This window comes from Brienomyrus brachyistius, chromosome 3 (genome assembly GCF_023856365.1).
Source record: "Brienomyrus brachyistius isolate T26 chromosome 3, BBRACH_0.4, whole genome shotgun sequence".
In the NCBI taxonomy this organism is placed as follows: Eukaryota; Metazoa; Chordata; class Actinopteri; order Osteoglossiformes; family Mormyridae; genus Brienomyrus; species Brienomyrus brachyistius.
The window spans coordinates 4,499,668-4,514,771 of NC_064535.1; the positions used below are offsets into that span (position 1 = coordinate 4,499,668).

Genomic DNA, 15,104 nt, shown 5'->3' on the forward strand with positions numbered 1-15,104 from the left:
GTTCACTGTTAGAATGCAATTAAACATCGGGATTTATTTTCACCTGATGAGTCGAGTGACAAGGTCGACTCACACATTTAAACAGCATGTTGCGTTGTCACTCAAGCACTAGCGAAGGGCTCCTCCGCTCTAAAAATAAAATGCACAGGCTGACTCTCGCTCAGCGCTTGTGTGCAGTGCATCTTGGGTAATGTAGTGTGAAGCCAAGGACAGTCGAATCTAATGTCTTTAGCTTCACACTACGTTTCCCATAATGCACACACACACACACATCTCAAAGGGCACAGCCTTGGCAACGCATGAGCGCGAAGCGAACTGCTGCAGCAGTAACCATGGCAAGCGCAGAGGAGGAAAGCTCAACCACCAGTGGAGCTGGCACAGAAAACACGGATGATGCTGGCTGTAACTTTGACAACTTACGGGCATTTTACACACTGTCTCACAGAGACTCTGACGGTAAAAACCTAACCTTTCTGTGCAAGCTTTGTCCACCTGCGCTGAAAAAACAAGTTAGAACATCAATGACCTCATTTTCCAATTTGAAAAGACACGTTGAGTTGAAGCATTCGTCCAGCGTGAAAGCATATACGCAAGCCCTTCAAGGTCATAGGGGGAAGGGCAAAACCCCCAGCCAAAGTCCCCAAACGACTCAAGTCACACTGCCTGCTGCCTTCAGGGGTATAATCTCCCAGCAACAGGTAGACAGATTAATAATAGACTACATTGTTGGAGATTTACAGCCACTGAGTAAGGTTGAAAAACCCTCCTTCATAAAACTAGTAACTGGTTTGCAACCAGGCAGACATGTGCCCTCAAGAAGACAGGTGCAGGGACTACTGAATAAGGAATTCATTGAGGTTATCAGTAATTTAAAAGCTGAACTTGCTGAGCTTGACTTTGTATGCACAACAGCTGACTGCTGGTCAGCTGTCAACAAAGGATTCATGGGCATCACAATTCATTGGCTTGATAAAAATGATGTGTCACTCAGGAGATCAGCAGCCCTTGCTCTGTGGAATAGGGTGAAAAGGAGTGCGAAAGCCTCAGATTTTGTTGAGGAAAAGCTAAAGATTGGCTTTGTCACTCCGAACGACACACGTTGGAATTCTATGTTCCTCTCAATGCAGCGCCTGGCTCACATAGCCACCTTGACTCCCCAGACCAGCAATCTAACAGTGCCATTGGATGCCACTCCTGAGTATGACAGACTCCTTCTGCACACCATCTGTGATGAGTTTGGGCTTCGTCGATTCACTCCAGAGGAAATAGACTTCAACAAGTTTGTGAGTGTGATGGGTCCCTTGGCATGTGCTCTGAACATCCTTCAGGGGGAAAAAAACACATTCCTCGGCTACCTGGCTCCTACCATTGTGCAATTGAAAAATGATTTGGATGGTCTGTTGGATGAGAGTTCACCGTTGTCTATCTCTTTAGTTAAGGACAGAGTCACACCACCGAGCAGGAACTGGATCAAGATCAAGATTTTATTAATTATTTCAGAAATGAATGGGCAACGTATTTGGATAACAGTGATCTAGCAGAAGTCTCACCATGTGTCAAATGATAAGCATGGCCGTCTGACTCGGAAGGCAGGACACTGGGGCTGAATGGCTGTTTGCTGCCAGTACTGGCGCTGAATGTCATCCTCTGGGTATTTTTGTAAAATTCTGGAGAACTTGATTGCAAATCCCTAAATATGCCCTGTAAAATCCTGATGTTTGTATCTTTTCATTGTTATATTCCTATCTCACCTCCATTAAATCTTATAATAGTATAAAAACAAAATATTTTATGTAAATGCAGGCAAAATGCAGTAAAAGCACAATCATTCATAAATAAAAACAAGCAAATTTATACTTGTTTAAGGCTAAATATTAATAGTCTTACCAGAAAAAACACTCGGGGTATTGGATAAAAAGCTTTTCACTGTTCGAAAAGAATTCCATTTTTTTAATCTTGCATTTGTGTTACTACATCCTCGAGCTGAAGAATGAAAAGTTGAGATTTTTTGTCAGCCAGTTTACTCTTGAAACACTTCTGATGTCCTAATAAATGGGCAGTTTATTTAGCATTTCTCAAACGTACTGAAGCACACAATTCATATTCTTGTCTTGGTTCTGTTGCAGTGCCTTACCTTTCTGTAGACAGGCATATTGGGAGATTCATCTGAAGCACCACTGTTGCTCTGTGTCCTGAAAGAGAATTCACTGACTTTAATGCAGTTTCATTATTGTTATTGCCACTACAAATATTAGAGCTTTATCAAATGCATTATGGTGATGAGGTGATTATTATGGATGATGCTCCCTGTAACAATAACAGCAGTAACAACAACAAAAGTCATCATCATCATTATTAATATCATTTATTTATTTATTGCCCCATGGATAAGCTAGTGGAAGAGGTGGATGGAACAATTGTTTATTATTATTAATAATTATGAAGCTTATGTATATATCTTTTTCATCAGTTACAAAAATGATGGCTAGATTCTCAAATCAAATAATCTTAGACCGCCATCTAGTGGACATATTAAGATATGCCCAGGGGCAAGTTCTACATGAAGTAGTTAAAAAAAAACTACTGAAAAAAGTATTTCCCAATGCTGCAGTCAGAACCATAATTATTTGGACAGAGACAAAGTTTTTCAATTTTTTAAGTTCCGTACATTACCACAATACATTTTAAAAGAAACAACAAAGAAACATCTCGTGGCCAAAAGTAGGTACTGCAATTTCGGGAAGAAATCATTTAATTGTTTTAAAACTGAAGTATTCAAATTTTGCCACAAGACGGCAATATAAAGAGTACGAAAAAAATGAAATTGCAATACCTACATTTGAGTTTGACTTGGTCCAATGTATTTTTAATACAAATAATTACCACACAAAGCTGATAGTACACCGTGGGAAAATAATTTTAATATTTTCTTGCTCCCATCTCGTGGCCAAAAGTAGGTACTGCAATTTCTGCATCTACCCAACTGTATCTCATTTCTTCCTGTTCTATGCTATATGTATGTATATACATACACACGATGATAGATAGATAGATAGATAATCCTCGGTCACATATTTGTGCTTTTTTGGGTCTGTAATGTTCAGATTAATTAATAGTTTTTGCCTCCACATTTGCCTCTCCTCTCTGATCCTGCTCATCTCAGTAAAACTAAGTATTTTCCTCACCATATCAGTAGAATATGTAATGCAGTTATATTAGTATAAGTGTCTTTTTGCAAAATGTATAATAAAGAATTGCGACAGATGCACAGCCCCACAGAGCTTGTCATTTTTCTTAAAACACAGACTGCATCTCAGCACGGTGTCGCACCTAAGGGGACAAAGGAATTCCTTCCTCAATCAGTCTTGTTAGTAAATGATTCCATGCTCCTGCATTAAATATTAGCAGTCTACCCTGACCTGATTCCGACATCTCCTCTTCTGATTGCCCGTGGATAAGCAGTTATGGAAGACTGATCAATCGGCGTGGGGTCGTCAGATCCAGTAGATGCACTGAGAGTAGATTTGACTGTGTGCATCCTTCATAAGAAACTTCTCTTCCTTCGAATCAGAGGAGTGGGCCCAGTACTCGAACTAAACCATTATATCGGGTTAATAACCCTGTCCTGGGTTATTCCCTGATTTGTAGCTTCCAGGATTAGGCTCTGGGTCCTGCATAGGAGGAGTGGATATAGAAGATGGATGGATGGTCTATTGCTATGGCCACCTGCAGCTTTGCAGTCACCCATTAATCCAGTCACTACTGAAGTGTCACAAACACATCACTGCTCCCTCTGCAAATACTGATTCATACAAGCTCTTGGGACGCAGAATTACACGGATGTCCAGGCCTGGTGTGACCATCACAAGTTTTTTTAGCGTGACTTTGTGTCTCCTTCCCGTGTCCCTTAGTGTCACAGCAGAAAGTCACAGTGTCCGTCTGCAGACATAGATCACACCTGTGCCTGCACAGCTGGAGGGCACGTACAGTGCACCTTGGGGGCCTGGTGCTGTAAACATATCACCTTTAGAGAAGAAGGATATAGACCAAAAAAGGAAGAAACCCTTCAACGATGAGAAACAGGGAAGAGCCAGGCTGGAGTTTGCAAAAAACGTGTATTTTACACAGGCTCATACCCATAACCCATAACCAAAAACAAATTACCACAGTGCTTACAATGGTTATTACCATAATACACTAACATAATGCATAATTGTACCATTTCGCCTTAACATTGATAGGTTCAGCTATACCCACAACAATACATTACATTAGCAACAATTCGTATTAGAGGGAATGATTGGACGGGAAATAAACGCAAAAATCTTTCCGAGGTATACAACGGAACACTCGTCAGCGATAATTATAACAGTACCCAAGCTAGGTCACGTTAACCTACCCGCGCAATTAAGTAAACTAAATTAGTACAGCGGCACTTATCACTTATAATCAATAAACTTAGTACTTACATTCGTCAGTGACGCATACATAAAAACCAGGGACTGTATTTACTGCCAGGAACAACTAAACTAACCATACATAAACTGCAGCTCGCCGACATGCTGCCAATTCCTTCAGGCTCTCCCGCGCGCTCTCGTCTCGCATGCACCCACAGTCCTTTGCACATGCGAAGATGGGATTCAGAGGGACCTACCATTTGCAACTGAACAGTGCAGCATTAAAACAGCTCAAAATCCATCCATCCATCCATCTTCCAAACCGCTCATCCAACTGGGTCGCGGGACAGCTCAAAATAAGGGGCAAAAATACAGGCAATAAGATTAATCCAAAATGGATTTTTCTCCTACTTACTGAAATACTCAGTTCTGTAAAAGTTCTCTTCCACTCATGAAAACACATGAAAAACACTGCATTCCATCCATCCATCCATCCATCCATTTTCTGAATCCATTTGTCCAATACAGGGGTGTGTGTGTCCAGAATCTATCCAGAAAGCTCTGCCTACAATGCAGGGACAGTACAGACGCTGCTAAACCTTACCAAATGTTTTATCTCACCTCCATTAAATGTACCCAAACACTGATACCCAACCCCATACCCCTCCTTGCTGTGACCCATCACCTGGCGGCTGGTTCTTTGGTTAAAAACTGGCCTCCACTACCATTGCTAATTAGAATCATCTCACTTACGTATATAAAAGTTGTGAAGAGCCAACAGGATTCAAAGCCTCTTACACCTCAGGATGAATCGGAAGTCATCGGTCACGTGATATTGCATAAACTTAGCAAGCCCCGATTCCCAGCTTGAAGTCGCTGGGCCACACTTTGAGGAGGCGATCTCCAGAATCTGGGTATTAACTGTCTCATCACTAAGTTCAGCACCTTTCACAATATAGCACAGCATGGCCACGGTCAGAAAATGTGAGCCTGTCCTCCTCCTGAGTAAAGTAAAGCTCACTACGCTCTGTGAGCACAGGAACGGCCCGGCAATGTTTGGTAGGTTTCTGCATTGTTTGCAAGTACAGAATATTATCTGCGCCTAAACTAATTAAGGTAAATATGGAAATTCATACAATATATGCTGCAGAATATGAGCTGAATAAAGCATATTGAAAATGCAAAGAATTAAAAAAAATTGAACCACTGACCAAATATGGCACCTACAGCTGTTTTTCAAATAGAATTCTAGAACAGATTGTTACCGTGACAACACTGAGGTCATCATTCTGAAGGTATAAATTGAGCTGTAGGCACCAGTACCACTTCAAAACAAACTAGACATTGACGGTGACGCATCTCAAGATGAAGTGGTGTTTCCTTAACTGTATTAGGCCGCCAGCGGTACTAAACGACGCTGGGGAAGGTACAGAAACAGAGGAGGAAAGAAAAGGGAAGGACAAAGGAGGAAAGAAAAATAAATCCTGGCTGAAGAAGTATTTTGCAAAAAAAGGGAAAGGAAGAAAGGCAATGGAGGAGAGCCAGGCAGTGGTGGTGGAGGAGGAGGAGAGCCAGGCAGTGGTGGTGGAGGAGGAGGAGAGCCAGGCAGTGGTGGTGGTGGTGGTGGAGGAAAGCCAGGCAGTGATGGTGGAGGAGGAGGAGAGCCAGGCAGTGATGGTGGAGGAGGAGGAGGAGAGCCAGGCAGTGGTGGTGGTGGTGGAGGAGAGCCAGGCAGTGATGGTGGAGGAGGAGGAGGAGAGCCAGGCAGTGGTGGTGGAGGAGGAGGAGAGCCAGGCAGTGGTGGTGGAGGAGGAGGAGAGCCAGGCAGTGGTGATGGTGGAGGAGGATAGCCAGGTGTTGGAGGAAGAGAGCCAGGCAATGGCGGAGGAGTGCAAGGCAATAGAGGAGGAGTGCAAGGGATTGGTGGAGGAGTTCAATGGATTGTTGGAGGAGTGCAGGGCAATGATGGAGAAGAGAAAGGCAATGATGGAGGAGGAGAGCAAGGCAATGATGGAGGAGGAGAGAAAGGCAATGATGGAGGAGTACAAGGCGATGGAGGAGGGGTACAAGGCAATGGAGGAGAAGTACAAGGGATTGGTGGAGGAGAAGTACAAGGGATTGGTGGAGGAGAGCAAGGCAATGGAGGAGGAGGAGAGAAAGGCAATGGCGGCGGAGAGCCAGGCAATGGCAGAGGAGAGCCAGGCAATGGCGGAGGAGTGCAAGGCAATGGCGGAGGAGTGCAAGGGATTGTTGGAGGAGAGCAAGGCAATGGAGGAGGAGGAGAGCAAGGCTTTGACTTTGACAATGGAGGAGGAGTGCAAGGGATTGGAGGAGGAGTACAAGGCAAGGAAGAAAATGATGCAAGATGAGGAAGCCAGTAATGGACGAGACAGTCAATATGTTCTATGTTCAATCAGTACTACTTAACTATGTATATACTTGTAAATAAAGCATTTAAAACGAAGAAGAGACAGGTGTTTTCAATTGAATGTGAGTAGGTGATGTTAAATGTCAGGAATATTCCAAATGTCTATTACGCGTTGCCGATAGGGGCCATATGGTTTGGGTGATAAGGGTTGCCTTTAAACGTTAATAGAATGAAAATACGTTACATGTATTTACGTTGTAATTTTAATTACGTTTTTAAGGAATAAAACATAACGGGATGAATGTAAGGTACACGTCCAGCGGGGACCCGTCCGGCCGCAGCCATGTGTTAGAGTAGGCACAAGCGCCACGGCGTATTTTAAAAGAAAGCACCAAAATGTTTAAAACTTTAGCGGTATTTATCAGTGTTAGGTTGAAGAAAGCATTTGAACAGCAAACCTTTAGAAGAAATAGGCCAGAAGGCGAAATGACCGAGTCCCAGAGTTCGGCCATAATCGGCAGGTCTGTGAACGCGGTCCAAATGATAGACACCAGCGGAGCGCCTATTTCAAATAAAAAACGTTATGGTTATAGGGGTTTAAGTAATGAAGCATTTTTCTGCCAATGTGAATAATAAAGTAAAACGCTCTAAGCATTTCAACAAGAATCAAGGAATAACGCGGTAAATTCTTGTTTAAGTGAGCGCGTGCGCTTTCCTCTCTGGCTCGCTCTCATGTAGCGCATGCGCGTAGAGCCACATGGTATTTTCTTCAAAGAGCCGACACTCTTGCGTTAATTTATTTAAACAAGAATTAACTGGGTTATTCCTTGATTCTTTTTTTTTTCTTTTAAAATACCGCTAAAGTTTCTTTAGAACATGTCGGTGCTTTCTTGTGGTGCCCAAAGCACAGAATACCCACACTGCTCTCTGACCACGCTGCCTCCTGGTAAGGGCAGTAGGAACCCCTAATGTTCCTTCTGTAACGTGGCTAAGTTCGAACCCTCCCCGCAAAGGGACAATAACAAAGAGGCACGTAAAAATAAAATGCAATCCACTTTATTACAAATATCTAAAATCAATCAATTAAGAATGAAGAAAATACAGCTCAACTCTAGTGAGTTAGTGTGACGGCTATGCTGTAACAACGCGAGACCTCGACGAGAATCACGGCAATATTGAACATGGCGGTGCGCAGCTGACTGCACAAATTTTATCAATCGGATTCTTCTTACGCCAATTTATCTCTAGACAACCTTAAAGTTAATCAAATAAATTTTAGTTGTATCCGTAAAAAAAAAAAAAAAAAAAAACTTTAGCATCCTGGAGCACAGTGAAATTCTGAACAGTTTAGAAAAATTTCTAGATGAGTGCTTCGACAGAATTGCTATGGGGAAATCAGCAGTGTTGTGCATGAACGAGTTCAAAAGAACGCGTTCATTGAACACGTTCATATTTCAGTGAACTTTGAACTGAACGCAACTTATTAGTAAATCAAGAACTTGAACGTGAATTTTATGTGTGATGAACGGCGTAGACGTCGTTCACTGTTAGAATGCAATTAAACATCGGGATTTATTTTCACCTGATGAGTCGAGTGACAAGGTCGACTCACACATTTAAACAGCATGTTGCGTTGTCACTCAAGCACTAGCGAAGGGCTCCTCCGCTCTAAAAATAAAATGCACAGGCTGACTCTCGCTCAGCGCTTGTGTGCAGTGCATCTTGGGTAATGTAGTGTGAAGCCAAGGACAGTCGAATCTAATGTCTTTAGCTTCACACTACGTTTCCCATAATGCACACACACACACACATCTCAAAGGGCACAGCCTTGGCAACGCATGAGCGCGAAGCGAACTGCTGCAGCAGTAACCATGGCAAGCGCAGAGGAGGAAAGCTCAACCACCAGTGGAGCTGGCACAGAAAACACGGATGATGCTGGCTGTAACTTTGACAACTTACGGGCATTTTACACACTGTCTCACAGAGACTCTGACGGTAAAAACCTAACCTTTCTGTGCAAGCTTTGTCCACCTGCGCTGAAAAAACAAGTTAGAACATCAATGACCTCATTTTCCAATTTGAAAAGACACGTTGAGTTGAAGCATTCGTCCAGCGTGAAAGCATATACGCAAGCCCTTCAAGGTCATAGGGGGAAGGGCAAAACCCCCAGCCAAAGTCCCCAAACGACTCAAGTCACACTGCCTGCTGCCTTCAGGGGTATAATCTCCCAGCAACAGGTAGACAGATTAATAATAGACTACATTGTTGGAGATTTACAGCCACTGAGTAAGGTTGAAAAACCCTCCTTCATAAAACTAGTAACTGGTTTGCAACCAGGCAGACATGTGCCCTCAAGAAGACAGGTGCAGGGACTACTGAATAAGGAATTCATTGAGGTTATCAGTAATTTAAAAGCTGAACTTGCTGAGCTTGACTTTGTATGCACAACAGCTGACTGCTGGTCAGCTGTCAACAAAGGATTCATGGGCATCACAATTCATTGGCTTGATAAAAATGATGTGTCACTCAGGAGATCAGCAGCCCTTGCTCTGTGGAATAGGGTGAAAAGGAGTGCGAAAGCCTCAGATTTTGTTGAGGAAAAGCTAAAGATTGGCTTTGTCACTCCGAACGACACACGTTGGAATTCTATGTTCCTCTCAATGCAGCGCCTGGCTCACATAGCCACCTTGACTCCCCAGACCAGCAATCTAACAGTGCCATTGGATGCCACTCCTGAGTATGACAGACTCCTTCTGCACACCATCTGTGATGAGTTTGGGCTTCGTCGATTCACTCCAGAGGAAATAGACTTCAACAAGTTTGTGAGTGTGATGGGTCCCTTGGCATGTGCTCTGAACATCCTTCAGGGGGAAAAAAACACATTCCTCGGCTACCTGGCTCCTACCATTGTGCAATTGAAAAATGATTTGGATGGTCTGTTGGATGAGAGTTCACCGTTGTCTATCTCTTTAGTTAAGGACAGAGTCACACCACCGAGCAGGAACTGGATCAAGATCAAGATTTTATTAATTATTTCAGAAATGAATGGGCAACGTATTTGGATAACAGTGATCTAGCAGAAGTCTCACCATGTGTCAAATGATAAGCATGGCCGTCTGACTCGGAAGGCAGGACACTGGGGCTGAATGGCTGTTTGCTGCCAGTACTGGCGCTGAATGTCATCCTCTGGGTATTTTTGTAAAATTCTGGAGAACTTGATTGCAAATCCCTAAATATGCCCTGTAAAATCCTGATGTTTGTATCTTTTCATTGTTATATTCCTATCTCACCTCCATTAAATCTTATAATAGTATAAAAACAAAATATTTTATGTAAATGCAGGCAAAATGCAGTAAAAGCACAATCATTCATAAATAAAAACAAGCAAATTTATACTTGTTTAAGGCTAAATATTAATAGTCTTACCAGAAAAAACACTCGGGGTCTTGGATAAAAAGCTTTTCACTGTTCGAAAAGAATTCCATTTTTTTAATCTTGCATTTGTGTTACTACATCCTCGAGCTGAAGAATGAAAAGTTGAGATTTTTTGTCAGCCAGTTTACTCTTGAAACACTTCTGATGTCCTAATAAATGGGCAGTTTATTTAGCATTTCTCAAACGTACTGAAGCACACAATTCATATTCTTGTCTTGGTTCTGTTGCAGTGCCTTACCTTTCTGTAGACAGGCATATTGGGAGATTCATCTGAAGCACCACTGTTGCTCTGGCCAAAAGTGTTTGTGCGTGCCATAGTGAAATATGCTGAATAGCTCTGCTACTGTCAAACACTCTGGAATTTATGGCTCTGTGTCCTGAAAGAGAATTCACTGACTTTAATGCAGTTTCATTATTGTTATTGCCACTACAAATATTAGAGCTTTATCAAATGCATTATGGTGATGAGGTGATTATTATGGATGATGCTCCCTGTAACAATAACAGCAGTAACAACAACAAAAGTCATCATCATCATTATTAATATCATTTATTTATTTATTGCCCCATGGATAAGCTAGTGGAAGAGGTGGATGGAACAATTGTTTATTATTATTAATAATTATGAAGCTTATGTATATATCTTTTTCATCAGTTACAAAAATGATGGCTAGATTCTCAAATCAAATAATCTTAGACCGCCATCTAGTGGACATATTAAGATATGCCCAGGGGCAAGTTCTACATGAAGTAGTTAAAAAAAACTACTGAAAAAAGTATTTCCCAATGCTGCAGTCAGAACCATAATTATTTGGACAGAGACAAAGTTTTTCAATTTTTTAAGTTCCGTACATTACCACAATACATTTTAAAAGAAACAACAAAGAAACATCTCGTGGCCAAAAGTAGGTACTGCAATTTCGGGAAGAAATCATTTAATTGTTTTAAAACTGAAGTATTCAAATTTTGCCACAAGACGGCAATATAAAGAGTACGAAAAAAATGAAATTGCAATACCTACATTTGAGTTTGACTTGGTCCAATGTATTTTTAATACAAATAATTACCACACAAAGCTGATAGTACACCGTGGGAAAATAATTTTAATATTTTCTTGCTCCCATCTCGTGGCCAAAAGTAGGTACTGCAATTTCTGCATCTACCCAACTGTATCTCATTTCTTCCTGTTCTATGCTATATGTATGTATATACATACACACGATGATAGATAGATAGATAGATAGATAATCCTCGGTCACATATTTGTGCTTTTTTGGGTCTGTAATGTTCAGATTAATTAATAGTTTTTGCCTCCACATTTGCCTCTCCTCTCTGATCCTGCTCATCTCAGTAAAACTAAGTATTTTCCTCACCATATCAGTAGAATATGTAATGCAGTTATATTAGTATAAGTGTCTTTTTGCAAAATGTATAATAAAGAATTGCGACAGATGCACAGCCCCACAGAGCTTGTCATTTTTCTTAAAACACAGACTGCATCTCAGCACGGTGTCGCACCTAAGGGGACAAAGGAATTCCTTCCGCAATCAGTCTTGTTAGTAAATGATTCCATGCTCCTGCATTAAATATTAGCAGTCTACCCTGACCTGATTCCGACATCTCCTCTTCTGATTGCCCGTGGATAAGCAGTTATGGAAGACTGATCAATCGGCGTGGGGTCGTCAGATCCAGTAGATGCACTGAGAGTAGATTTGACTGTGTGCATCCTTCATAAGAAACTTCTCTTCCTTCGAATCAGAGGAGTGGGCCCAGTACTCGAACTAAACCATTATATCGGGTTAATAACCCTGTCCTGGGTTATTCCCTGATTTGTAGCTTCCAGGATTAGGCTCTGGATCCTGCATAGGAGGAGTGGATATAGAAGATGGATGGATGGTCTACTGCTATGGCCACCTGCAGCTTTGCAGTCACCCAGTAATCCAGTCACTACTGAAGTGTAGTGTCACAAACACATCACTGCTCCCTCTGCAAATACTGATTCATACAAGCTCTTGGGACGCAGAATTACACGGATGTCCAGGCCTGGTGTGACCATCACAAGTTTTTTTAGCGTGACTTTGTGTCTCCTTCCCGTGTCCCTTAGTGTCACAGCAGAAAGTCACAGTGTCCGTCTGCAGACATAGATCACACCTGTGCCTGCACAGCTGGAGGGCACGTACAGTGCACCTTGGGGGCCTGGTGCTGTAAACATATCACCTTTAGAGAAGAAGGATATAGACCAAAAAAGGAAGAAACCCTTCAACGATGAGAAACAGGGAAGAGCCAGGCTGGAGTTTGCAAAAAACGTGTATTTTACACAGGCTCATACCCATAACCCATAACCAAAAACAAATTACCACAGTGCTTACAATGGTTATTACCATAATACACTAACATAATGCATAATTGTACCATTTCGCCTTAACATTGATAGGTTCAGCTATACCCACAACAATACATTACATTAGCAACAATTCGTATTAGAGGGAATGATTGGACGGGAAATAAACGCAAAAATCTTTCCGAGGTATACAACGGAACACTCGTCAGCGATAATTATAACAGTACCCAAGCTAGGTCACGTTAACCTACCCGCGCAATTAAGTAAACTAAATTAGTACAGCGGCACTTATCACTTATAATCAATAAACTTAGTACTTACATTCGTCAGTGACGCATACATAAAAACCAGGGACTGTATTTACTGCCAGGAACAACTAAACTAACCATACATAAACTGCAGCTCGCCGACATGCTGCCAATTCCTTCAGGCTCTCCCGCGCGCTCTCGTCTCGCATGCACCCACAGTCCTTTGCACATGCGAAGATGGGATTCAGAGGGACCTACCATTTGCAACTGAACAGTGCAGCATTAAAACAGCTCAAAATCCATCCATCCATCCATCTTCCAAACCGCTCATCCAACTGGGTCGCGGGACAGCTCAAAATAAGGGGCAAAAATACAGGCAATAAGATTAATCCAAAATGGATTTTTCTCCTACTTACTGAAATACTCAGTTCTGTAAAAGTTCTCTTCCACTCATGAAAACACATGAAAAACACTGCATTCCATCCATCCATCCATCCATTTTCTGAATCCATTTGTCCAATACAGGGGTGTGTGTGTCCAGAATCTATCCAGAAAGCTCTGCCTACAATGCAGGGACAGTACAGACGCTGCTAAACCTTACCAAATGTTTTATCTCACCTCCATTAAATGTACCCAAACACTGATACCCAACCCCATACCCCTCCTTGCTGTGACCCATCACCTGGCGGCTGGTTCTTTGGTTAAAAACTGGCCTCCACTACCATTGCTAATTAGAATCATCTCACTTACGTATATAAAAGTTGTGAAGAGCCAACAGGATTCAAAGCCTCTTACACCTCAGGATGAATCGGAAGTCATCGGTCACGTGATATTGCATAAACTTAGCAAGCCCCGATTCCCAGCTTGAAGTCGCTGGGCCACACTTTGAGGAGGCGATCTCCAGAATCTGGGTATTAACTGTCTCATCACTAAGTTCAGCACCTTTCACAATATAGCACAGCATGGCCACGGTCAGAAAATGTGAGCCTGTCCTCCTCCTGAGTAAAGTAAAGCTCACTACGCTCTGTGAGCACAGGAACGGCCCGGCAATGTTTGGTAGGTTTCTGCATTGTTTGCAAGTACAGAATATTATCTGCGCCTAAACTAATTAAGGTAAATATGGAAATTCATACAATATATGCTGCAGAATATGAGCTGAATAAAGCATATTGAAAATGCAAAGAATTAAAAAAAATTGAACCACTGACCAAATATGGCACCTACAGCTGTTTTTCAAATAGAATTCTAGAACAGATTGTTACCGTGACAACACTGATGTCATCATTCTGAAGGTATAAATTGAGCTGTAGGCACCAGTACCACTTCAAAACAAACTAGACATTGACGGTGACGCATCTCAAGATGAAGTGGTGTTTCCTTAACTGTATTAGGCCGCCAGCGGTACTAAACGACGCTGGGGAAGGTACAGAAACAGAGGAGGAAAGAAAAGGGAAGGACAAAGGAGGAAAGAAAAATAAATCCTGGCTGAAGAAGTATTTTGCAAAAAAAGGGAAAGGAAGAAAGGCAATGGAGGAGAGCCAGGCAGTGGTGGTGGAGGAGGAGGAGAGCCAGGCAGTGGTGGTGGAGGAGGAGGAGAGCCAGGCAGTGGTGGTGGAGGAGAGCCAGGCAGTGGTGGTGGTGGAGGAAAGCCAGGCAGTGATGGTGGAGGAGGAGGAGAGCCAGGCAGTGATGGTGGAGGAGGAGGAGAGCCAGGCAGTGGTGGTGGTGGTGGAGGAGAGCCAGGCAGTGATGGTGGAGGAGGAGGAGGAGAGCCAGGCAGTGGTGGTGGAGGAGGAGAGCCAGGCAGTGGTGGTGGAGGAGGAGGAGAGCCAGGCAGTGGTGGTGGAGGAGGAGGAGAGCCAGGCAGTGGTGATGGTGGAGGAGGATAGCCAGGTGTTGGAGGAAGAGAGCCAGGCAATGGCGGAGGAGTGCAAGGCAATAGAGGAGGAGTGCAAGGGATTGGTGGAGGAGTTCAATGGATTGTTGGAGGAGTGCAGGGCAATGATGGAGAAGAGAAAGGCAATGATGGAGGAGGAGAGCAAGGCAATGATGGAGGAGGAGAGAAAGGCAATGATGGAGGAGTACAAGGCGATGGAGGAGGGGTACAAGGCAATGGAGGAGAAGTACAAGGGATTGGTGGAGGAGAAGTACAAGGGATTGGTGGAGGAGAGCAAGGCAATGGAGGAGGAGGAGAGAAAGGCAATGGCGGCGGAGAGCCAGGCAATGGCAGAGAAGTGTAAGGCAATGGCGGAGAAGTGTAAGGCAATGGCAGAGGAGAGCCAGGCAATGGCGGAGGAGTGCAAGGCAATGGCGGA

General features: G+C 43.0%; 2 protein-coding genes across 16 annotated transcripts in view; one reads left to right on the top strand and one right to left on the bottom strand.

Moving 5' to 3' along the window:
* LOC125738091 (solute carrier family 22 member 7-like) overlaps positions 1-15,104 on the bottom strand; it is a 187,250-nt gene that overhangs the window by 108,195 nt on the left and 63,951 nt on the right. The window contains exon 11 of one of the 14 annotated variants that reach the window (XR_007396718.1): positions 10,450-10,577. The exons of 12 other annotated variants lie outside the window; for them this stretch is intronic. Coding sequence is in view for 1 of the 2 variants with exons in the window: in XM_049006681.1 (XP_048862638.1) it covers positions 10,547-10,577 (31 nt within the window). In the remaining variant the exon portion in view is untranslated. Of the gene's footprint in view, positions 1-10,449; positions 10,578-15,104 lie in introns of those variants that run through there. One more of the 14 variants, XM_049006681.1, reaches the window with a different exon arrangement.
* LOC125738092 (involucrin-like) overlaps positions 1-15,104 on the top strand; it is a 60,395-nt gene that overhangs the window by 2,636 nt on the left and 42,655 nt on the right. Inside the window, exon 1 of one of the 2 annotated variants that reach the window (XM_049006687.1) lies at positions 14,443-14,517. The exons of the other annotated variant lie outside the window; for it this stretch is intronic. Coding sequence (XP_048862644.1) covers positions 14,449-14,517 — 69 coding nt within the window. The 5' untranslated portion in view covers positions 14,443-14,448. Of the gene's footprint in view, positions 1-14,442; positions 14,518-15,104 lie in introns of those variants that run through there. 2 annotated transcript variants of the gene reach the window in all.